This window comes from Euleptes europaea, chromosome 21 (assembly GCF_029931775.1).
Source record: "Euleptes europaea isolate rEulEur1 chromosome 21, rEulEur1.hap1, whole genome shotgun sequence".
Classification (NCBI taxonomy): Eukaryota; Metazoa; Chordata; class Lepidosauria; order Squamata; family Sphaerodactylidae; genus Euleptes; species Euleptes europaea.
Window position 1 is genome coordinate 16,090,322 of NC_079332.1, and position 25,525 is coordinate 16,115,846.

The 25,525-nt window shown below is 48.2% G+C and overlaps 1 protein-coding gene and 1 pseudogene across 1 annotated transcript in view; one reads left to right on the forward strand and one right to left on the reverse strand.

Moving 5' to 3' along the window:
• Positions 1 to 25,525, reverse strand: part of CACNA1H (calcium voltage-gated channel subunit alpha1 H) — a 343,498-nt gene that overhangs the window by 1,756 nt on the left and 316,217 nt on the right. The window contains exons 26-35 of the mRNA XM_056866218.1: positions 24,214 to 24,365; positions 22,302 to 22,411; positions 21,894 to 22,027; positions 21,144 to 21,214; positions 14,354 to 14,432; positions 12,290 to 12,411; positions 9,759 to 10,073; positions 7,630 to 7,785; positions 1,337 to 1,523; positions 397 to 575 (exon numbers count right to left, since the gene is read on the reverse strand). Of these exons, the coding sequence (XP_056722196.1) occupies positions 397 to 575; positions 1,337 to 1,523; positions 7,630 to 7,785; positions 9,759 to 10,073; positions 12,290 to 12,411; positions 14,354 to 14,432; positions 21,144 to 21,214; positions 21,894 to 22,027; positions 22,302 to 22,411; positions 24,214 to 24,365 (1,505 nt within the window). The remainder of the gene's footprint in view (positions 1 to 396; positions 576 to 1,336; positions 1,524 to 7,629; positions 7,786 to 9,758; positions 10,074 to 12,289; positions 12,412 to 14,353; positions 14,433 to 21,143; positions 21,215 to 21,893; positions 22,028 to 22,301; positions 22,412 to 24,213; positions 24,366 to 25,525) is intronic.
• LOC130492740 (60S ribosomal protein L21-like) lies at positions 18,581 to 21,055 on the forward strand (annotated as a pseudogene).

The window sequence follows — 25,525 nt, forward strand, 5'->3', positions numbered from 1 at the left end:
ACCAGTGAGGGCCCATCTAGTCCAGCATCCCGTCTCGCACAGTGGCCAACCAGGTCCTCTGGAGAGCCAACCACAGGCTACGGAGGCCCAGGCCTTTCCCTGACATTGCCTTCGGATACTGGGATAATTTTTGCAAGGGAGCAAATTGATAAGTGGTCTATTTCATTTACATATTTACTTCATTTCCCCCAGCCTTTCTTCCAAACGGGGACATGGAAGTGTTGTTCTCCCTCTCCTCCATCTTACCCTCACAACAACCCTGTGGGGTAGGTTAGGCTGAGAGAGAGGCTGGCCCGAGGTCACCTAGGCAGCTTCCACGGCAGAGTGGGGGATTCGAATCCGGGTCTCCCCGATCCTAGCCCAACACTCTAACCATGGCCCCACGTGATTTCATACCTGTCTACACAGCAGCCTGTTGAGACTTGAGGACCGGGACGCTGCATGTGGGGGGCGCAGCTTCCACGGCCCCCCCACGTCATGGTGTGGAGGCGGGGTTGTTGGGTGAAGGACCTCCCGGGGAACAGTCAGAGAAGAGCACATCCCCACCGGCTGGGAACGCACAGAAGTGATGGATCCTGGAAGACAGAATATCCAAGGCTTTGAGTGAGGGAGCGAGGTTGCCAACCTCCAGGTACTAGATGGAGATCTCCTGCTATTACAACTGATCTCCAGCTGATAGAGATCCGTTCACCTGGAGGAAATGGCTGCTTTAGCAATTGGACATTATGGCATTGAAGTCCCTCCCCTCCCCAAACCCCACCCTCCTCAGGCTCTGCCCCAAAAACCTCCCGCCGTGGTGAAGAGGGACCTGGCAACCTAATGATGCCATACAGTCTACCCTCCTAAGGAGCCATTTTCTGCAGGGGAACTGATCTCTGTAGTCTGGAGACCAGTTGTAATCCCAGCTCTCCATCTCTCCATGCCCCCAATTGCGGATTGGCAACCCTACCACGGGTGTCTGTTCCATCCTTTGCTTAGAATCATAGGATCATAGAGTTGGAAGGGGCCATAGAGGCCATCTAGTCCAACCCCCTGGCCAATGCAAGATCAGCCTTGAGCATCCCTGACAAGAGGGACCTGGCAACCCTATGCATTAATCCAGCGCCTTGAACACATGAAGCTGCCTTACACTGAATCAGACTCTCAAGGTCCATCAAAGTCAGTATTGCCTACTCTGACCGGCAGCTGCTCTCCAGGGTCTCAGGCAGAAAAGGGTCTTTCCCATCACCTACTTGCCTAATCCCTTTAACTGGAGATGCCAGGGATTGAACCAGGGACCTTCTGCATGCCAAGCAGATGCTCTACCACTGAGCCAACAAACCACATTACGGCGTACCTCTGGGCGATTTATGTAAGTAAGCCTCTAGCTCCACTTCGTGGAGTGGATATGGGGCCTTTGCTGGGATCACCGGCCGGAACATGTAGCTGTCGTTGGGCAGGGAATGCATCCTGGCCACGGAGATCTTGCGCACCATGAGAAGGCTCTGAGGGTCCCAGTTCGGCCCAAGGCCGGCGACGGCTTCCTGCAAGAGCAGACAAGGTGCGGTTAAGAGGAGAAGCGATTCATAAAAGAACAGAAATTAAACATTCCGATTTACTGAAGCCTAAAATTCAAAAGGAAAACCTGGACGGGGTTTATATAAGTAAACTTTACATTTTATAGTAAGCGACAATGTCTTCTAAATTATTCTCTTAAAAAAAAATTCAAAATGGTTTTAAGAATTTTTAATTAACAATTTTTATGATAAGCATGGCAGGTTGCTTAATCATTTCTTTTCCATTTATTTTTCAGAACACCCCTTTTACTCAGTCGGAAAGATTGTTACGCTGACATATATTTGCAGTTCCGTTTAATGGTATTATTGCATTCTGGCTTTTAATGGATTCAGATCACTGAAGGCGGCCACATGGCCAAAACGCGTCTTGTCTTAGTTTTGGTCTAATTGGTTGCAACTTGGGTCTAACTGTGTTTTACGTTCATATTTTTAATAAATATAGAGGCTACAGTAGGGCCTATACAATGTTGTTGGTTTTCGTCTGTAATAAATTCATTATATATAATTACAGAAGATCATTTGCACTTAGGATTAATTTTGGCCCTTATGCATGTTTGTTCTTGACCTCAGGGTACTTAATCCTGGAGTTTTTAAGGTTAAGTTTTTTTTCCCCCTTTCGTTGTTGGGGTTGGAGGAGAAAGAACAAGGAGTCCTCATGTTGGACGTTTTCAAATGGCTTTCCCCTCATGACTGGGCTGTTTGCACTTCTCAATGTGGCTCAATTGCAGCTTGACCTCAGCAAGACTGTTAAGCATCCCTGGCCCACATTTATCAGGGCTCTACAGAACTTTCTGCCCGGACCTGGACGGCCCAGGCGAGCCCGATCCTGTCAGATCTCAGAAGCTAAGCAGGGTCGGCCCTGGTTAGTACTTGGATGGGAGACCACCAAGGTCGGTCGCTACACAGAGGCAGGCAATGGCCGGCTACCTCTGTTGGTCTCTTGCCCTGACCTGGATGGCCCAGGCTAGCCTGATCCCGTCAGGTCTCAGAAGCTAAGCAGGGTCGCCCCTGGTTAGTACTTGGATGGGAGACCACCAACGTTGCTACACAGAGGCAGGCAATGGCTGGCTACCTCTGTTGGTCTCTTGCCCTGACCTGGATGGCCCAGGCTAGCCCGATCCTATCAGGTCTCAGAAGCTAAGCAGGGTCGCCCCTGGTTAGTACTTGGATGGGAGACCACCAAGGTCTCTACACAGAGGCAGGCAATGGCCGGCCACCTCTGTTGGTCTCTTGCCCTGACCTGGATGGCTCAGGCTAGCCCGATCCTATCAGGTCTCAGAAGCTAAGCAGGGTCGCCCCTGGTTAGTACTTGGATGGGAGACCACCAAGGTCGCTACACAGAGGCAGGCAATGGCCGGCCACCTCTGTTTGTCTTTTGCCCTGACCTGGTAGGGCCAAGCCTAGCCTGATCCCGTCAGGTCTCAGAAGCTAAGCAGGGTCGCCCCTGGTTAGTACTTGGATGGGAGACCACCAACGTTGCTACACAGAGGCAGGCAATGGCTGGTTACCTCTGTTGGTCTCTTGCCCTGACCTGGATGGCCCAGGCTAGCCTGATCCCGTCAGGTCTCAGAAGCTAAGCAGGGTCGCCCCGTGGTTAGTACTTGGATGGGAGACCACCAAGGTCTCTACACAGAGGCAGGCAATGGCCGGCCACCTCTGTTGGTCTCTTGCCCTGACCTGGATGGCCCAGGCTAGCCCGATCCTATCAGGTCTCAGAAGCTAAGCAGGGTCGCCCCTGGTTAGTACTTGGATGGGAGACCACCAAGGTCGCTACACAGAGGCAGGCAATGGCCGACTACCTCTGTTTGTCTCTTGCCCTGACCTGGTAGGGCCAAGCCTAGCCTGATCCCGTCAGGTCTCAGAAGCTAAGCAGGGTCGCCCCTGGTTAGTACTTGGATGGGAGACCACCAACGTTGCTACACAGAGGCAGGCAATGGCTGGCTACCTCTGTTGGTCTCTTGCCCTGACCTGGATGGCCCAGGCTAGCCTGATCTCGTCAGGTCTCAGAAGCTAAGTAGGGTCGGCCCTGCTTAGTACTTGGATGGGAGACCACCAAGGTCGCTACACAGAGGCAGGCAATGGCGGGCCACCTCTGTTTGTCTCTTGCCCTGACCTGGATGGCCCAGGCTAGCCCGATCCCGTCAGGTCTCAGAAGCTAAGCAGGGGCTTAGTATTTGGATGGGAGACCACTAAGGAAGTCCAGGGTTGCTACGCAGAGGCAGGCAGCAGCAAACCACCTCTGTTGGTCTCTTGCCTCAAAAACCCGACGGGGTCCCTGTAAGTCAGTTGAGTCATGGGGACACTTTTCCCCACCGCAGAACTATCCAAAATCAGGTTCTGGCTGCGAACCACGAGTGGGGATGCCAAATGCCGTTCAAGTGCAACCCTTCAGCCCCGCAAGTCTGCCAATTTGATCTGCTTCTCCTCCCCTCTGTTTAGAACACTGGTTCCCAACCGGGGGTCCGCGGACCCCCAGGGGTCCGCGAGAACTAAATTAAGGTCTGCAAAACAAAGTTATAAACCCATAATAAATTAATATTTTCAATTAAAAGTTCTCTATTATAAAATATATATATTCAAATATTATTCTAAGTTTAATGTTTAACTAACAGTTGTGATTAAAGTTTATTTTCAAATTCTCGGAATTTTTATTTTGAACCTTGGGGTCCCTGCACCGAACAAAGAAGTCCTAGTGGTCCCTGGTCAAAAAAAGGTGTGTAGTAGCACTACACACACTGGCTATTCCAACATAACCTAGAAGGAATTTCAAAGACCGAAGAGTTTTAATAAGAACTACCTGGTGCTACAGATCCCTAGTTATTAGCACCAATATAACTTCTTTTCATGTCAGTGGATCTTAGTCAAATAAGTTGCTTCACCTTGGTCAGTTTTCCTACTGTGAACGGCCGTGTTACACCAGCAAACCTTGAACTGGAGTTGCCGGGGATTGAAGAGCTTCAAAGGTTGAGCTACGAACTATACATTATAAAAAAATAGTTATACTTATTGCAAGGTGCACACTACAAAATTGTTAAAAACACAGGGCCTGGGATGCAGGCTACGTATAAAAATATCAGTTATAAAATCCTTACACACTGTTGATATACAATCAATGTAAATGACCCATGCTAGACCAGATGCGTTTCGGCCTGAATCGGCCTTCCTCAGTGGTCATAAATATAGAAATACAGAAAAATCTAATTCATGGGTTGACGCACACACATCCGGAAGCATTGTTAATGCTGGACCAGATTGTTTGAGCAACTGTCCATGTGGCAAAACCCATGATTTGGGTTAAGAGTTTACATCAAGCCATACAAAATATTACATAAAAATATCTCATAAGATTAATTTCCGGATGTTTTTTTATAGCTTGCTTTATTTATGACCACTGAGGAAGACCTGCTCAGGCCAAAACACACCTGGTCTAGCACTGGTCACTGATATTGATTGTATATCAACTGTTTGGGTTGCCAGCCTCCAGGTACAAGCTGTAGATCTCCTGCAATTACATCTGACCTCCAGCCGATAAGAGATCAGTTCCCCTGGAGAAAATGGCCGCTTTTGCCATCGGACTCTATGACACTGAAGTCCCTCCCCAAACCTCACTCTCCTTAGGCTTTGCCCCCAAAACCTCCTGCTTGTGTCAAAGAGGGACCTGGCAACCCTATCAACTATGTATGAGAATTTTATAACTGATACTTTAATATCTAGCCTGCATTCTAGGACCTGTGTTTTCAACAATTTTATAGTGTACACCTTGCAATAAATGCAATTATTTTGTTATATTGTAGAGTTTGTAGCTCAACCTTTGAAGCTCTCTCTGCATATTTGTTTGAGGTTTTTCCCCCCATCCTGTTGTTGTTCCAATGCCGGGGATTGAACCTGCGACCGGCTGCGTGAAACGCAGAGGCTGCTCCGCCATGGACTCACGGTCCATTTTCTTGATTGCCGGAAGGAGTGCATTCGCGTCATCTCAGTAACCGTCCCTCCCCGCTCCACGGATCCCTCCAGATTTCAGAGCTCCCCTCCACAAACTGTGCGGCCTGGCAGACGCCACAACCCACAAGCTCACAACTATGCACAGCACCAAATAAACAGACACATGGGCTATGCCACACAGCAAACTGGACCTACAAAAAGAACAGACCCTCCCCAAAGGTCCAAAAGCCCCTACAGGACACCATGCCCACAGAGCCAGAGATTGCCATAGGACAAGACTTCCACGAAAGAGACATTCACGGTAGTGCGCTGAACTATATATATATATATATATTTTAAAGAAAACGCACCCAAGCTGGGATTTGGATCATGTATGCCGAGGTTGGGAAATAACCAAGTTGCCCATTTCACACAAAATGGGGCCTACGGGTATCATACGGTTGCCAGGTTGCTTGGATTGGCGGGCAATTGCCCGCCAATCCAATGCCAGGCTTGGAAGCGGGGATCGCGTGCACACGTGGCCACGATCGTATCACTTCCAGTTCACACCCAGAAGCACCGCATCACAACGGGCCTTTTATCACTCAAACTCTCTATGGAGGAGTGGGGTGACTCATTCGGGACCCCATAAAATCGGAGCCCTGGCCCAAACTTCACCAAACTTTGGGGTTCAAGCAAGGAGAGTCCCTGATTTTCAGGGTAGCTTCGACAGATCCTCCTTGCTTGAACCCCAAAGTTTGGTGAAGTTTGGGCCAGGGCTCCGATTTTACGGGGTCCCGAATGAGTCACCCCACTCCTCCATAGAGCGTTTGAGTGGTAAAAGGCCCGTTGTGAACTCTACCTCCAAAAATGCCCCCGCAGGAGCTTCAAAAATATATATTGGACCCAACTTTTTTCAAGCCAATGTGAAAGTCTGTTGTTTCTGGGTTCTCTGCTCTAGAGAGTTGGAGGAAAGATAGGATTGGCTCTTTTCTTTGGGGGGGACCATAGTTGGAGATCACTGCCATCCAGGAGCTACCAAAGCTCCACAGCACTCCTCCATCCAACCAGGTTCCTTTGGGAAGGAAAGCAGTTGAACATGGCCATGTAGGATTTTGTGTGGTAGTGATGGGGAAAACGTGGTCGCGATTTATAAACCAACGACCCTTGAAGAGAGGTATTTCTTTCTTGTAATACTGCAACTGGGGTGTGTGTGCTTCAACTAAACTGAAGGAAGGGCAGTATGTTTCCCCATAGTGCACAATTAACGTAAGGAACGTACTCCTACTGGACTAACCATGAACACTGCTTAAAAAATATAGATAGGTTGCATCATGACGTCAAGGCTAGTCAACCATGACTAGACTAACCATGAACACTGCTTAAAAAATATAAATAGGTTGCATCATGACGTCAAGGCTAGTCAACCATGACTAGACTAACCATGAACACTGCTTAAAAAATATAAATAGGTTGCATCATGACGTCAAGGCTAGTCAACCATGACTAGACTAACCATGAACACTGCTTAAAAAATAGAAATAGGTTGCATCATGACGTCAAGGCTAGTCAACCATGACTAGACTAACCATGAACACTGCTTAAACAATATAAATAGGTTGCATCATGACGTCAAGGCTAGTCAACCATGACTAGACTAACCATGAACACTGCTTAAAAATATATAAATAGGTTGCATCATGACGTCAAGGCTAGTCAACCATGACTAGACTAACCATGAACACTGCTTAAAAAATATAAATAGGTTGCATCATGACGTCAAGGCTAGTCAACCATGACTAGACTAACCATGAACACTGCTTAAAAAAATATAAATAGGTTGCATCATGACGTCAAGGCTAGTCAAGAGGGGAGCGACAGCAGATGAAAGGGAAAAAAAACCCATTTTCTTGCCCCAGTAAAAGGAACTGGAGAAAATTCTGTCGCTGGTTTGCGGGAGACACAAAAATGGCGGCAGGAAGCGGGAACTGGGGGGGGGGGGGAAGACGAGAAGGCTGGCAAATGCAAACTACCGCTAGCTCGGAAGCCACAGACGGGTCACGGGGACACGACCACACCACTGCTTTGCCGCACAGCACCGAAGCACGACGGGAGAATATTGCAAGAAGCCGTGGCGGGTCCATACATTCACCTTGGCCACCCCGCCTGGGGCATAGCGGGAAGGTGTTGGGACAGAGCGGTGAGGAGAAGGATAGAAGGACGCAAACTCCATCAAGGTGTCCGCCCCTCTCTCCAGCAGGTCTAGGTCGGGGATGGCTAAAGACACATTATCACAGCTCAGAACCTCCTTCGGGTACAAAATTGGGGAGACAAAAAAGGATCAGTGGGCTGCACAAAAGATATTTGCAAGCATCTGCTCTCTAAGCCAAGGAGGAGCCGTTTCTGCGTCCATGGGGACCTCTGTCTGTACAGTGGCTGGAGTCTAGGATACCAACCTCCAGGTGGGGTCCAAAGTTCTCCCAGAATTGCAACTGGAGGGCGGACTCTATGGTATGCCATAGAGCAGGGGTGTCAAACATAAGGTCCGGATCCAGCCCCTTGAGAGCTCTTTTCCGGCCCGTGAGCCAGCCGAGGCAGCCACCCTTCCACACACTCTTGATCTGGGCTGGCGAGGCCTGGCCCAGCCCTACCAAGTGGCATTTATGTCATATCTGGCCCTTGCGTTTGACACCCCTGCCATAGAGTCTATGAGTTTGACACCCAAACAATTGAGTTTGACACCCCTGCCATAGAGTCTATGAGTTTGACACCCAAACAATTGAGTTTGACACCCCTGCCATAGAGTCTATGAGTTTGACACCCAAACAATTGAGTTTGACACCCCAGCCATAGAGTCTATGAGTATGACACCCAAACAATTGAGTTTGACACCCCTGCCATAGAGTCGATGAGTTTGACACCCAAACAATTGAGTTTGACACCCCTGCCATAGAGTCTATGATTTGACACCCAAACAATTGAATTTGACACCCCTGCCATAGAGTCTATGAGTTTGACACCCAAACAATTGAGTTTGACACCCCTGCCATAGAGTCTATGATTTGACACCCAAACAATTGAATTTGACACCCCTGCCATAGAGTCTATGAGTTTGACACCCAAACAATTGAGTTTGACACCCCTGCCATAGAGTCTATGAGATACAAAATTCCTAGAGTGACACCGCATGGTCCCATCCCCATCAATCTCCCTCCTCTCCCCAAACTCCACCCTCTTCAGGAACTGCCCCCAAATTTCCAGGAATTTCCCAAGCCGAAGTTGGCAACCCGAGGCTGGAAGTAGATTTTGCTGCGTAACCGGACACCCGCCCAGACGGTCAAGAAGCAAGATGGGTCACCAGTGGTTGAGGCAAAGCATATTTGGGGGCTCGGGCGATGGATCTAACCCTCTGGGCACTGGGGACGAGGCCACGATCTCCTAATCGTGTGCCGTTCCCGATCGTTTTGGTGGGGCACCGTGCTCCATTTTTGGCACCGATGTCTGGGTCCATTTCAATTTTCCTTCTGTAGCATAAAAATGACTCGGGCTCGGAACAAAGTCACTGCGAGCGTCGCCTTATCTTTCTTTTTAATTTTTCCTCCTGGGACACAGGTAGGAATGTCAGCCTCCAGGCAAGACTTGGGGTTCCCCTGGAAGTACAGCTCATCTCCAGACTACAGAGATCAGTTCCCCTGGAGAAAATGGATGCTTTGGAGGGTGGACTCTATGGCGCTGTACCCCACTGAAATCCCAGTCCTCTCCAGGCTCCACCTCAAAATCTCCAGGAGTTTCCTAGCCTTCAACTAGCATCCCTACTCCCCATCTGGCAACCCTAGGCACAGGACAGCAATGGGACCTGGGGGCGGGGCAGTAGGGTTGCAAACCTCCAGGTACTAGCTGGAGATCTCCTGCTATTACAACTGATCTCCAGCCGACAGAGATCCGTTCACCTGGAGAAAATGTCTGCTTAGTCAATTGGACTCTATGGCATTGAAGTCCCTCCCCTCCCCAAACCCCACCCTCCTCAGGCTCTGCCCCAAAAAACCCTGCCGGTGGCAAAGAGAGACCTGGCAACCCTACTTCCATGAGAGATGTGGAGACAGAAGTGTGATCTCTCAAAACTTCCAAAAGCAAATGTGAGCAATTAATCGTTGAAAAATTGGCCTCCCCCATTTGGTTGGGGGAGGCAAAATCGATTCGGGGATCCCGGCCCCATCTCTCCTCCCTCCCCCTCAGGAAGGAGCTCGGTTTATCTGGCAGAGTTTGTCCGGTTCTTTTTACCAGGCCTGGGTGTTTCACCAGGAAGGGGGACCCTGGCTTGGAAGCGTCGAGGCTGCCCGGGGGTCCTCCCCCATCCGGGGTTCGGGCTGGGGTGCTGGCCGCCCGGGACATCTCCAGCTCGATCTCGGCGTCCATCTCGGCGTCCTCCTTGGCTTCTTTGTTGCTCTCCTCCAGGTGCTTCATCAGGACGGCCACCACCACGTTGACCAGGACGAACTGGGCGATGAGGACGAAGGTGACGAAATAGACGGGGGAGATGACGGGCAGGTAGGTGAGGCAGTGCTTGTCGTCCCGGTGGCATTCCCGCAGGGTGTCCTGGGGAGAAAAAAACAGGATGGGGTCAAAATCACGGAGCAGACCACGGCCTCTTCTGTCCAGCATCTGGTTTCCTGCAGTGGCCTTTGGGAAGCACACAAACAGGGCATATTCCCAGGTACACTGCCTCTGTACAGGTAGGTTCCATTGAGCAATGATGGCCTCTTGCTATCAATAAGCCTGTTTTCTCTACGTTGTTTATTTATTTATTTATTATTTATTTATTTATTTATTATGTTTATAATAATAATAATAATAATAATAATAATAATTATTATTATTAATTATTTGAGCCCTGCTCAAAGCCAACTCGCCACAGACTCACTGTGCAACGCTAAGCATAGTTACATCCTTCCAAGGCCGCTGACTCAGTGGATGTAGAAGGGCGTAACTTGGTGGAGGAGGAACAAAATTCGAGTCCACTAGCACCGACAACATTTCCCAGGGTATCAGCTTTCGAGAGTCGAGGCTCACTTCGTCAGATACAAACGAGACACCATTTGGGTGTTTTTATGGAATTATTTTAGAATTTTAAATGTTTAAAAATGTTTTAAGTAAGTAAAATGAATAAATAAGTCTTCTGGCAAAAAAGGGGAGGGTTTTGGAGGAGCCTGCAATGAATCTAAATACAATGCCTATGTGCGCATGCTCTTAGAGCATATCTAGTGCATGGTGTACCGGTGAGAGAGTCAGACAAGGATCTGGGACCCCCAGATTTGAATCCCCCACTCTGTCCTGGAAGCTTTCCGGGTGACCTCGGGCCAGTCACCCACTTTCAGCCTAACCTACCTCACGGGGTTGTTGTGAGGATAAAATGGAGGAGAGAAGCCACTTTGGGGGGCGGACAAATGAAGTAAAATAGATACATACATATACCAAGTACAAAGAGAGTTTAATACGGTCCAAGACCAGCATAAAAACATACCAGATATACAAACAGAACATAACACATATAAAAGTGCATCAAGTGTGAGCCCCTATAACATCTTACAATCTCTCACTCATAAAAGCCATTAAGCGCTTAATTAAAAATATTACATGTTTGGAATTAGTATAAATATAAATATAAAATCGCTCAACCATTAAGTTTGACCCATGCACGCCTGGTCCTCATTGCTTGCCACCCAAATTTGGCCACTTTAAAAGTTATCTCCACATCCTTGTCTGAGAGCATGTTAGAAAGACTAAAGGCTCTGGATCGCCCTGGGAGGTCCGATAATACAGAAAGAATGGCTTCTCGTATCTTGTGATACATACATATATAAATTTGTGTTATCCCTGTTGAACAGCTTAGCCCCAATAAATCCTGGGAGTTATAGTTTCATAAGGGCTCTGAGGATTTCTCTGTGAGAAGCCCCCCTTCAACAAAATAGGCGTTCCCAGTGTTTCCCAGCGGCAATAAAAGCCGTTTCAAGCATGTTATGTAGACTTAGATGTACTTATGGCTATGCGCCATACAGTCCAAACTGGGGTATTTTTGCTTTTCAGACGTCCGTTGTTACCCAGTGAACTTTATGGTTGACCAGTCCAAAGTCCACTGTCCTCTAGCCTCTAGCCCAGTGGTTCCCAACCTTTTTTTTGACCAGGGACCACTAGGACTTTTTTGTTCGGTGCAGGGAACCCCAAGGTTCAAAATAAAAATTCAGAGAATTTGAAAATAAACTTTAATCATAACTGTTAGTTAAACATTAAGCTTAGAATAATATTTGAATATATATTTTTATAATAGAGAACTTTTAATTGAAAATATTAATTTATTATCGGTTCATAACTTTGTTTCGCGGATCCTAATTTAGTTCTCGCGGACCCCTGGGGGTCCACGGACCCCTGGTTGGGAACCAGTGCTCTAGCCTGAACTGGTTGTCCGAGGGGAAACGGGATTTCCTCGCTGTCGGAGAACGAGAACTTTTCTCTCTCGTTTTACACGCTGACGCAAGCACTGACATTCGATCGCTGCTATCGCTTTCCCAGAGGATGCGAGAACCCACATCTTTGTCGATCCCTACATATCCAGGTTTTATTAATTTTATTAATTTTATTAAAAATTAAAATTTAATTAATTTTATTAAAACCACCTGGTTGAGGTTTGGTCTCGCGCGTCGGAGTAGCGATGCCATTGGTGGTAAGGGAGAGGGGCGCATCCCACCGGGAGGGAAGGCTGACGGCTACACCAAGGTGTGAGGGTCCATGAGAAAATGACATGGGGTGGGGGTTACCTTCATGATCCCATTCCAGTTATCCCCCGTCGACACCCTGAAGAGCGTGAGGAAGGCCATGCCGAAGTTGTTGAAGGTTGCGTGGCGACTCAGGCCTTCGCAAGGGTTGTCTTCGCTGCAGTCTGCGGGAGAAACACACAAGAGCCGAAACTCAAGAAAAAGCCAGACTTGGGGAGGGGAGGTAAAAAAGCAAAATGACAGCATCACCGAGAGCCCTGCGACACAGTGAAAACTACCATGTCAGTGGTGGCAGGAACCTACACAGCGATCTTCAGAAACGGCTTGCCAGAAATTTATTGACTTCACGTATACCCCATGCTGGGAGGGAAGGCGGCATGGTATCCCCCAGGGGCCCTCAACCTTTTTGAGCCTGTGGGTGCCGTGGGAATTCAGGACACGGTGTGATGGCGGCAGCCAGAGTCATGTTTTATTTTATTTTATTTAATCTGCACAGCCAATCAAATCTCCAATGGCTCCTCTAAACCACAGGTTACTGCAACAGGTAGGGTTGTCAACCTCCAGGTGGTGGCTGGGGATCTCATGAACCCATGAAGCTGCCTTCTACTGAATCAGACCCTCGGTCCGTCAAAGTCAGTATTGTCTACTTTGACTGGCAGCGGCAGGGGTCTTTCCCATCACCTACTTGCCTAGTCCCTTTAACTGGAGATGCTGGGGATTGAACCTGGGACCTTCTGCATGCCAAGCAGAGGCTCTACCACTGAGCCCCTGCCCCTCTCCATGGCTTCCAGGGTCTCAGGCAGAGGTCTTTCCCATCACCTACTTGCCTGGTCCCTATAAGTGGAGATGCTGGGGATTGAGCCTGGGACCTTCTGCAGGCCAAGCAGAGGCTCTACCACTGAGCCCCAGCCCCTCTCCATGGCTTCCAGGGTCTCAGGCAGAGGTCTTTCCCATCACCTACTTGCCTGGTCCCTATAAGTGGAGATGCTGGGGATTGAGCCTGGGACCTTCTGCAGGCCAAGCAGAGGCTCTACCACTGAGCCCCTGCCCCTCTCCATGGCTTCCAGGGTCTCAGGCAGAGGTCTTTCCCATCACCTACTTGCCTGGTCCCTATAAGTGGAGATGCTGGGGATTGAGCCTGGGACCTTCTGCAGGCCAAGCAGAGGCTCTACCACTGAGCCCCAGCCCCTCTCCATGGCTTCCAGGGTCTCAGGCAGAGGTCTTTCCCATCACCTACTTGCCTGGTCCCTATAAGTGGAGATGCTGGGGATTGAGCCTGGGACCTTCTGCAGGCCAAGCAGAGGCTCTACCACTGAGCCCCAGCCCCTCTCCATGGCTTCCAGGGTCTCAGGCAGAGGTCTTTCCCATCACCTACTTGCCTGGTCCCTATAAGTGGAGATGCTGGGGATTGAGCCTGGGACCTTCTGCAGGCCAAGCAGAGGCTCTACCACTGAGCCACTGCCCCTCTCCATGGCTTCCAGGGTCTCAGGCAGAGGTCTTTCCCATCACCTACTTGCCTGGTCCCTATAAGTGGAGATGCTGGGGATTGAGCCTGGGACCTTCTGCAGGCCAAGCAGAGGCTCTACCACTGAGCCCCAGCCCCTCTCCATGGCTTCCAGGGTCTCAGGCAGAGGTCTTTCCCATCACCTACTTGCCTGGTCCCTATAAGTGGAGATGCTGGGGATTGAGCCTGGGACCTTCTGCAGGCCAAGCAGAGGCTCTACCACTGAGCCACTGCCCCTCTCCATGGCTTCCAGGGTCTCAGGCAGAGGTCTTTCCCATCACCTACTTGCCTAGTCCCTTTAACTGGAGATGCCGGGAACTGAACCTGGGACCTTTTGCATCCCAAACAGATGCTCTACCACTGAGCGGTGGCCCTTCTCCTGCTATTACAACTGAGCTCCAGGCAACGGAGGTCAGTTTCCCTGGAGAAAAGGGCCGCTTTGGCAACTGGACTATGGCGTTGAAGTCCCTCCCCTCCCCAAACCCTCCCCTCCTCAGGCTGCACCCCCCAAATCTCCAGGTGTTTCCCAACCTGGAGCTGGCGACCCTAACAACAGGGCATCAGGGTGGAATAAGGAAGGCGAGAGAGAGGGAGAGACTCACCTAACTTCCCGAATAACTCCACTCCCAGGGCAGCATAGATAAAAAACAGGAGCATGAAAAGCAGGCCCAAGTTGCCTACCTAGAAAAGAAGGAGCGGAGCAAGAATCAGGCATGATCACAAGTGGAAAGGTGCCTCTGCGGGCTTTTCTGCACCGGGTTGCCAACCTCCAGGCGGGGCCTGGCGATCTCCTGGAATGACAGCTGACCTCCAGATGACAGAGATCAGTCCCCCTGGAGAAAATGTCCGCTTTGGAGGGAGGGCTCTGGCATTATACCCTGCTTGCGGTTCCTCCCTACCCAAACACCACCACCACCCCAGGCTCCGTACCCCAAATCTCCAGGAATTTCCTAACCCAGCGCTGGCAACCCTTCCCGCCTCCTTTACACACAGCAGTTCACTGCCATTCCCCACGCCGCCCCCACAGGTTCCCCCCTCCCGATTGCTGTAAAAGTGGTCTGAAATAATACGGAGAAAATGTGGAAAAAAACCAGGAATGATATTGCGGGTCAGGGAGGGGAAACAAGGATGCAGTTAAGAAGCTGAGCTGGAGTAAACCCCCAGAGTGGAAAAGCCATGCTTCCTATTCCAGAGTTCAGGGTTTCCTTTCCTTTCCTGAGATTTAACAGTCACTGGCTAGCCGACAACCACTTCACACTATAAAAAGGGGAAAATGAAATTAAATTCTTCCTTGACACTGCAAAGAGAAAAGTTGCCACATCTCTCACGCAATTGACCGATCTATTTGACAGCAGATAACGCAGCCTCCGCTTCTCAGAAAGTATCCTTAGCTGTTTTATCCAAGGAGTGATTAATATATTTTGTGCAATATTATTTTGTGGTCATGCAAAAATAAATGTGGGCTAGGGAGTCTATTTGATCCGGCCAAAGGGGGCATTTTAGTTCTTCTGCAATAATTTTACTGTATCGCCCTTGTGTCTCGGCTGAGTCTAGGGCACTACTTCTCGCCAACAGGAAAGCTTGCCTGAACTTATGAATTTCTAACCAGCGGAAATAGTCCGGCAAGGAGAAAGTTCTGTTGAAGGGCATCCGGAAGAAGCGAGGTGAACATTTACGATTTGCGTCCTTAAACACTTAAAAACAAGTCCGGCATTTATTTTCTTTTGGTCACCCAGAATTTCCCGTGGGGACATGTGGCGAGGGAATGAGCAACAGTTTCTTTCGATATATATTTTGATATCCTCATTCAACAGATACAAAATACGGGGCGGCGGGGGGGGAATGGTTTCAGTAGAATTCGTCGCCAGCAATAAACCCATTTACAGTCGACCTTCGACATGTGCCGGGAGATCCCTGCCTGGGATTGCCGTCAATAACGAAATCCGTGAATATGGCAGCATTTCAATAGTTAACCAACCCAATTTCCTGCAAAATTCAACCATGTAATAATTAAGATGATGGCTCAGTAGGAGTTAACCTCTGCAAACGGAGGTTGGTGGCAGCTTATATTTTTAGACGACACTAAACCTGTCAGCCCTAACCTGGATGGCTCGGGCTAGCTTGATCTTGTGAGATTCTCAGAAGATAATTTAGTTAGAACCTGGTTAAGCCCTGGTTAGCACTTGGATGGGAGACCACTAAGGAAGTCCCGAGTCGCTACGCAGAGGCAAGCAATGGCAAACCGCCTCTAAACGTCTCTTGCGTTGAAAACCCCACGGGGTCGCCATAAATCGGCTGCAATTGGGCGGCCCTTTCACTCACCCCCAAAGTTGTCAACCCTGACCTGGACGGCCCGATCTTGTGAGAATCTGAGAAGCTAAGCAGCGTCAGCCCCGATTAGTACTTGGGGGGGGAGACCCCCAAGGGAGTCCAGGGTTGCTACGCAGAGGCAGGCAACGGCAAACCACCCCTGTTCATTTCTTGTCTTGAAAACCCTATGGGGTCGCCACCCGTTGGCTGCACTTTCCGCCACCACCGAGTCATTGATTTTATCATCCTTGTTATATCATCCAGACTCTGTTCAGCCATTCTCTTTCATTAGGGAAAGGCTGATTCTTCCAACGCTTAGCAAAACCTACCCTTACAGCTACTAATACATCGCCGATCATGACTTATGAATCGTTGCAATGCAACTCCATAGAATCATTTCTGGCCTCAATGAACACTTGAAGCTCCCTTATAATGAATCAGATTAATTGTCCCTCACTGTCAGCATCTACATCTTGCTGATCCAGAGGGCAGCTGAGCCAGTCTTGCCAATTTTCCTTTGATGGGGTAATTCCCACTTTCATAATGTGCTGGAATCTCATCCATCACCGAGGGGAGGGGCCATGGCGTAGTGGTAGAGCCTCTGCTTGGCATGCAGAATTTCCCAGGTTCGATCCCTGGCATCGCCAGTTAAAAGGAACGGTTAGCAGGCGGCATGAAAGACTCCGACCTGAGATCCCGGAGAACAGCTGCCAGTCTGAGTAGACAATATTGACCTTGATGGACCAAGGGTCTGATTCAGTGCAAGGGAGGTTCTGTTGAAAGGCAAGTCTTAAATGCTCAAATGTGCAAATCATGCCGTTTCCACCACAACTCCAGTTGCCACACCGGGAGGTGGTTAAGAATTAGTATTCTGGCTACTCCTGCTTGGGGAAGGAGGAGAAGGAAGAAGACTGGAGAAGAGGAGGTCAAGGGGGGACATGATTGCTTTCTTGAAGCGTTTGAAGGGCTGTCACTTAGAGGAGGGCAGGAAACTGTGCCTGTTAGCAGCAGAGGATAGGACATGCACATATGGGTATAAATTTCAGGCGGAAAGGTGCTGGTTGGATAGTAGGGGAAATCGTTTTTACATTTAAGAAGAAGAGTTGGTTTTTATATGCTGACTTAATCTACCACTTTAGGGAGAATCAAACCGGCTTACAATTGCCTTCCCTTCCCCTCCCCACAACAGACCCCCTGTGAGGTAGGTGGGGCTGAGAAAGCTCGAAGAGAGCTGTGACTAGCCCGAGGTCACCCAGCCGGCGTTGCGTGGAGGAGTGGGGAATCGAACCCGGTTCTCCATCGCTCCAAACCACCGCTCTGAACTAATGCACCACGCTGGCTCTCTGAACCTGAACGTCTTGTTCCTCTCCCGCCTGATCAAGCCAGCACAGCCTTCCTTGGGAAGCAAACTGGTGGCCCCACCGCTGATCCCAAGCCCCATCTGCAGGCATCCTTCATCACTTGTGGAGGCATACATTTCCACCCGGCTGACAGGTGTTAACAAAGATACAGCTCCAGTAGACTAACCGAACGCCATATTACAATCATTTCTTAATTTAGAGAATGTATCACAAAGTATGATAACTGACTAAAATTCTAGCTCTATCTGAGTTTATTATCCAATGAAAAATGCTATATTGTATTGTTTTTATATATATAACGTTTTACCTTTCCCTTTTTTCCCCTTTCTGTACCCTCCCAAATATATAAATGAAAAAACCTTTTATTTAAAAAAAAAAGATACAGCTCCTTGACAGCGGCAAACTGCTGCTCGTGTCCTCCGGTGGGTTGAACCAGAGAACGGGGAGTCCCTCTCGTATTTTCTCACCGCAGGAAACATCTGTCCTGCAGTATTCCAGAGACAGATATAATTCCCCCTCCTCCTGTGTTTAAATTAGGGCTATAGAAAGTACTTTTTAAAAAAACCCTGTAGATGTTGCAGATTGGCATAGATCCCACTTGTTAACCCGGGTGCCGCGCCTGGGTAATTTTTTTAATGACAGAGCGACGCGCCGTCTCTATAGAAGCTTCATTGTAAACACCGTTTGAGAAGGTGTTATCTGGGAAATGCAATTACATTTGCAATTATAGCAAGGAATGTAATGTTTGTAACGCAGCAGGGATACCTTGGAAGCATCTCTACTGCCTTCTGTCCAAATGGACCCTTTTACCTTTCCGGAGTGAACTCCGAAACATCCAATGCGGTGGCTTTTTTCAGGCTGTTCCAAATCTGAATGGGGTACACACCAATGATGTATGGGGGTTAGGACGGCCAAGGGCCAGTTGGAAAGACAGAAAGTTAGATGGACGGACAGAAAGAGAGAGAGAGAGATGGACAGATGGATGGACAGACAGCTAGCTAGATGGATAGACTAGTGTGTACATATAAAGGGGAAGTGGCAAAATCGGGCTGACACTGTAGTTGAAGAACCAAAGTTAAAATGCTAATCTGATCCATCGCTGGCCCCTGCTCTTCCTCTCTGGGGTTTGCATCAAATGCAGAACACATTGCTGCTTTTCGGCCTCGGACGCCGTTTTGCAGTGATCAGATAGGATGACCAATACAAAGGGGAAGAGGAGAGGGACTCGCTATATGTTCTCGAGACCCTTCCGCAAACCTGGCATTGTCCCTCTGGCCACTTGCATGCCTTTCAGTGATTATGTTCTTAGAACTGACCCCTTCCTAAGAAGTGGTATGTTATCTTATTCAGTTAATCACCTAATAAGCAGGACACAACTTATTTTAACTTACGCAAGTAAGCTCTTTTTATTGGATAGCTTCAAAACAGAATGTGTGTATGCATGTATTGTAAAGTCTTAAAAATGTATACGAGAATACAAGCAAGTTCTATATACTAAGTAGTCTTAAAAATGCAAAATTTAAAATATAACAGTTGAAGAGATCTGATTTAGTTAAAAGAATCGGATTCACAATATCTAGAATATCATATAAGCAGATATACATACCAAACCAGGTATCTTCTGAGATTCCCCAGTCTACGCAAAGACTGGAGAGATCTAACTTCCTTGCCTTTCCACATCTATATCTTTATGTCTCCAATATTAATTAAATAGTAGGAGAGCAGAACTTACTACTGCATTTCAACCTCTGAAGCAGTCAAGATTTAGCAGCCAAAGTAGCTTCAGGGTCACTGCTGTCCCTGACATCATCAAAGACTAGTAGCTAGACAGTTTAATATTTACACAACAATCAGTTACATTAGAAATTCAATATATATAACATTTAATTCTACTAGCAACTTCATGTTCTAAGAACTACGGTTAAAATAAGCATAGTGCCATTATTGTATCTTATAGCTTATAAGTTTATAAAACTAATACCATTCTAATATTCTTAGTGAAGTACTTCTCAGTCACCTTTCCCTGGGCTGTCAATGAGACATGCTTTAGAGGTTGAAGGACACCAAGGCTAGATGTTAGCTAGGGCAGGCATTCCTAAATGTTGACGTAAGACTCGGCAGATTTTCAAGGTCTCCACGCTGACAGTTAGATAAAGAGACAGCCGAGAGACGCTTTAACAAGGCTACAGAGAGAGACAGGACACTTTGGACGGAATGAAAGCCTTCCTTGCTCACCCAACCTTGCTATAGAGCAGTGGTTCCCAACCTTTTTTTGACCAGGGACCACTAGGACTTTTTTGTTCGGTGCAGGGACCCCAAGGTTCAAAACAAAAATTCAGAGAATTTGAAAATAAACTTTAATCATAACTGTTAGTTAAACATTAAACTTAGAGTAATATTTGAATATATATATATATATATTATAATAGAGAACTTTTAATTGAAAATATTAATTTATTATGGGTTTATAACTTTGTTTCGCGGACCTTAATTTAGTTCTCGCAGACCCCTGGGGGTCCACGGACCCCCGGTTGGGAACCAGTGCTATAGAGAGAGGTTCTTCTTGCCTATCCAGCCAATACAAGCCTCTAAATGGGAGCTCAATGATTCAGAAATAGGGAAATTCTGTCTATGTACAACACTAACACAAAATACAACATTTCTTATGGTCTCATATGTCAGTGCCTTTCAGTGACTATGCAGGCGCTGACACGCTTCACCCTTCAAAAGGGTGATATTGTGGACATCAAGGGCATGGGCACAGTTCGGGAAGGCGTGCCCCACAAATGTTACCATGGCTAAACAGGAAGGGAATTCAACATTACCCGGCATGCTGTTGGTATTCATGTGAACAAGAAGGTTAAGGGCAAGATCCTCGCCGAGAGAATTAATGTACATATTGAGTGTGTTAAGCATTCCAAGAGCCAAGACAGCTTCTTGCAGCATGTGAAGGAAAACGAACGGAAGAAAAAGGAAGCAAAGGAAAAAGGCACTTGGTTTGAATTGAAATGCCAGCCTGCTCCTCCAAGAGAAGTACACTTTGGCCATTTATGCATGGGAGGTTTTGCCTTGGATTTGCCACTCTCTAGATCAGTGGTTCCCAACCTTTTTTTGATCAGGGACCACTAGGACTTCTTTGTTCGGTGCAGGGACCCCAAGGTTCAAAATAAAAATTCCGAGAATTTGAAAATAAACTTTAATCATAACTGTTAGTTAAACATTAAACTTAGAATAAAATTTGAATATATATTTTTATAATAGAGAACTTTTAATTGAAAATATTAATGTATTATGGGTTTATAACTTTGTTTCGTGGACCTTAATTTAGTTCTCGTGGACCTTAATTTAGTTCTCGCGGACCCCTGGGGGTCCACGGACCCCTGGTTGGGAACCAGGGCTCTAGATGCACATTTTTCCCATCCAAATTCTCAAAACTCAACAATAAGCCCCCATGCAGAGTTTTGAGAATTAGGATTGGGAAAATGTGCATCTAGAGAGCAGCAAAACCAAGGCAAATCCTCCCGTGCATAAATGGCCTTTGTGAGAATCCATGGCAAAGAGCCAAAGTTGCTGGAACCAATTCCATACGAGTTCACAATTTCATCTGTGCATCCGAAGGCCTCTCCTCTGTAATTTTAGAACACAACACCCCATTCGAGACCTCATAAAAACCAAACGTCCCAGAAAATGGACTTGCCTGAACGCAATTCACCGGGCTTACCTGGGGTAGAGCTTGGACCACGGTATCCAGCAGGGCCCGCATCCCTGTCGCCATCTTGAGCAGCTTTAGGACTAGAAAGGAGAGAAAGCCAGAGTCAGTGAAGAATGGAGCATCCAGGCTCAGAGGCAGCCTACCTCTGAATCTCTGATACTGGGATCCAATAACAGGGCAAGGCTGGGGCTTTTATACCCAGTTGCCAGTGGCTGGATAAGAAGGCCCCTCCATCCAGCAGGGATCTACAGAACAGGAGTAGAACCAATGTAAGAATCGCCCTAGAAATAATTGCCTTTGGGGAGGGGCCGTGGCTCAGTGGTAGAGCATCTGCTTGGCATGCAGAAGGTCCCAGGTCCAATCCCCAGCCTCTCCAGTGCGCCGCGCATGTGGAGGAGTGGAGAATCAAACCCGGATCTCCAGGTTAGAGTCCACTGCTCTTAACCACTACACCATGCTGGTAAATAATTTCTGGGTCATTTGGTCATATGAATAGGCTATTGGAGAAAGAGGAGTTATCCCAAAGAATCTGCGGGGAAGATCTTTTGTGAGCGTGCATATGCGGAAGCAACATTTACTTCTGTGGGGAGAAATGCTCCCTATGCTGGCAGTCATTGGGGCCCTTCTCCTTCCAGATGCGCAGCTGAGGGGCAGAGCACAGGGGCCAGCCTGAAATCTCTGGCCGCGTAAAAAGTGCTTTGGGGAGCCAGTGGCCCGTTCTAGGCCAGCTGGACCGATCGCCGGAGTCGTTCTGCTCACCTCTCGCAATCCGCAGGACCCGCATGATACGGATGATCGTCGGGTTGATGGGAAGGGCGGCGTTCATTTCAATTTCCTCTAAGGTGATCCCCATGATGGACAGCAGGACGATGGCCAGATCGAGCTGGTTCCACCTGGCCGTGGAGAAACAGGGAGGAGGAGGAGGAGCAGAGTTAGGAGGAGCCGGGTGGACACCCAATCTGAACAGCGCTAAACTCGCAGCGTCCAAGATGTGATCCTCGGGCCGCCGAGCTCATACTTGACGTGTTGTGCCGTACTTTGGCCGTGTTCGAGACGTTGTCACGTAAAAGCCAATTCGAGGGGGTGGTCAGGTTGGGTTCAAATCCCCACTGGACCCCCACTGGCTGGGGACCACCGCTCTAAGGAGCCTCCCACCGCCGATCTAACCTGTCTTTGAAGAATCTCCGTAATCCAAAGGCCACCAGCTTCAGTACGGCTTCAACCACGAACACAATGGTGAATATGTAGTTGCAGTATTTTAACGCTTCGTCTAATGACTGTCAGGAATGAAAGGTAGGGGTTAGGACAGGTTTCTTCATTGCGATGCTTCCTCTTATGCCACAACACCCCTAGCCGGAGAGCATCGCTTCCGGACTTCATGCAGGACAAGCCAGACTCGACACAAAATGCTTGGCGTCCACCACCTAGCAGAATTTACCCGTCGTGATGTCAAGATGTTCTGCGTTTCCTCTCAAGTGCCTTAAAAGTAAAGTCCTGCTCTAGCTTGCATTCACATTGCAAATAGGCAACATCTGCAAGGGGCCTCTCCTCACATCTATTTGCTTACTTCAATAACGTAAAAATGGCTTTCCAAACATACAGAAGAGCGAAGGAATAAAAATTAAATCTGCTCAAATAAAAATATACGATACCAATGTATGTTTCACACCAGTCCGCAACACGCCCTTAGATAAAAAGTCACAAACTTGGGCAGGCAAATCAAAAGGAAAGGCCTGGAGCAATAAGAACGACTCAGCTCCGCAATGGAAACCTGAGAAAGACATTACCAGGCAGGCCTTTCTAGGGAGAGGTTTCCCATAGGTATGGTGCCACGAGCTAAAAGGCCCTGCAGGCACTTACTGATCTAATCCCAAAAAGGGGTTAGGAAAACCCAAAACGAGCCCTCTCTGGACGACCTCAACAATAGGGGAGGGTCCAAGGACTCCCTGGGGTTCTTCAGACACAGGACGTGTTGGATAGGTAGGTGTGCCAACTCTTTTTTCCGGCAGGGATCTTCTGCCTGTAACAGGTACATGGCAGTAAGAAATCAACAGGCGAACCTCTTTCCAGAACTGATAGTTAAATCCTAAACAGAGTTAAATACTTCCAAGACTAGGGGCTTAAGAAACGTGCACCTCTGCTTAGGATTGCACTATGAAACTGCATGCAAAGAAAAGTGCCACTTTTTGATTTCACTCAGTCCGGCATGCTCTCCTGCAGACAGGGCATGATCAAGATAACTGCTTTCTGTCAATGGTCTCTGTAGGGTTGCCAACCTCCAGGCAGGGCCTGGAGATCCCCTCGAATTACAACATCTCCAGATTACAGAGATCAGTTCCCCTGGGGAAAATGGCTGCTTTGGAGGGTGGACTCTATGGCGGCACATCCTTTCTTCTCCAAACTCTGCCCTCCCCAGGCTCTGCTTCCAAAACTCCAGGAATTTCCCAACCCAGAGGTGGCAGCCCTAGGTTTGCGTGAATTGGGCAATCACAGGTACACTGCTCCTGAGCACAGAGGTTCCATTTGGCAATCACGGTCAACAGCCCTCTACAGGACTATCCCTGATCATCAAATCATTGAGTTGAATGGGGCCGTGCAGGCCATTTAGTCCAACCCCCTGCCCAATGCAGGATCAGCCTAAAGCATCCCTGACAAGTGTTGGTCCAGCCTCTGCTTAAAGACTGCTCACCACCTCCCGAGGAAGCCGATTCCACTGTCGAACAACTCTTACTGTAAAAAAATTTCCCCCTAATATCCAGCCGGTACCTTTCCGCCGGCAATTTAAACCCATTATTGCGAGTCCTATTCTCTGCAGACAACAGGAACAGCTCCCTGCCCTCCTCTAGGTGACAGTGAATCAGCCTAACCTGCCACAGAGTCTTTGTATGAATGTATTGATGATGTGTCCTGAACAAGAGAGTCCAACCATTTCTATCACCAAGATCTCAGGCAGAAAACCCTTCCCCCCCCTCCACGCTTGCTTAGATCCTTTCCAGTGGTGATGCTGGAGACCCAACATGTGCTGTGGCATGGAGCTGTGTGCCCCTTTCCCCAGTGACCAAAGCTGCAGTGTCCTTACCTTTGGCTGGTTGAAGTGTTCCATGGACATGGTGATGACGTTGACCCCGATGATAAAGGTGATGAAAAGATCCAAGTAGTGACTTGTGCAGAGGGTGTGGATGTACTTCCGCACCGGCGAGTAGTCCGCGTAGTATGGTCGCCTCTGGGCTTCTGCAGAAAGGGGGAATGAGACACGACTCTTAGTAATTCCCCTGTCTTTTGAGATGGGGGGTTTGCATGCCAACAGAGATAGCCACGTGGATTTTGGGCTGTTGCTTCTCGAAATGGACGAGACGGACAAATCAAACTCCTCTTTGGGTATGCAGTCAAAAATTCCAGAGATACGGAGAGTGCCAAACTCGACATGAAATGAAACTTGGGAGGGCTTCGAAGAGGAACATTGGCCAGTTATCTTGAAATTTAGTGTGCCTCCAAAATTCTTCCGGAGAATTATCCCTTAGAAATACTTCAAGGCTGCCATTTTATTAAAATCCAGGGCTGCCTGGCTTAGCTTCTGATATCTGATATTAAGATAGCCTGGGCCATCCAGGCCAGGGCAGAGACAAACAGAGATGGTTCGCCGTTGCCTGCCTCTGCGTAACAACCCTGGACTTCCTTGGTGGTTTCCCATCCAAGTACTAACCAGGGCTAACCCTGCTTAGCTTCTGAGATCTGACGAGATTGGGCTAACTTGGGCTAACCCTCTATGCAAAAAAGTAGGGGTATTAATTTTTCAAATGCAAAAAGAAGAGTGCAGTTCTGCGCATGTGTATGTGGGATTTGCATGACTGAAAAGGCTTCCTGGTGTGGCGTGCAAACGTGGCCGGGCTCGTGACACAGGCAGAAATCTAGACGAAAGAAAGAACCAATCCCAGAAGCATGTTTTGCAGACGGGCACCATGGAGGCCCAAAATCCCCTGAGAAGATAAGCAGGATGGGAATCCATTTCTGAAATCTGTAACTTTTAACCTTTTCTGGGTCCTCTTGTCTCAGTGGTTCCCAACCTTTTTTTGACCAGGGACCACTAGGACTTTTTTGTTCGGGGCAGGGACCCCAAGGTTCAAAATAAAAATTCCGAGAATTTGAAAATAAACTTTAATGATAACTGTTAGTTAAACATTAAGCTTAGAATAATATTTGAATATATATTTTATAATAGAGAACTTTTAATTGAAAATATTAATTTATTATGGGTTTATAACTTTGTTTCGCGGACCTTAATTTAGTTCTCGCGGACCCCTGGGGGTCCACGGACCCCTGGTTGGGAACCAGTGTCTTGTCTGCTAAGGGTTCCCTGCACATTAGGCTTCAGGGGGAATATTCTATGGCCC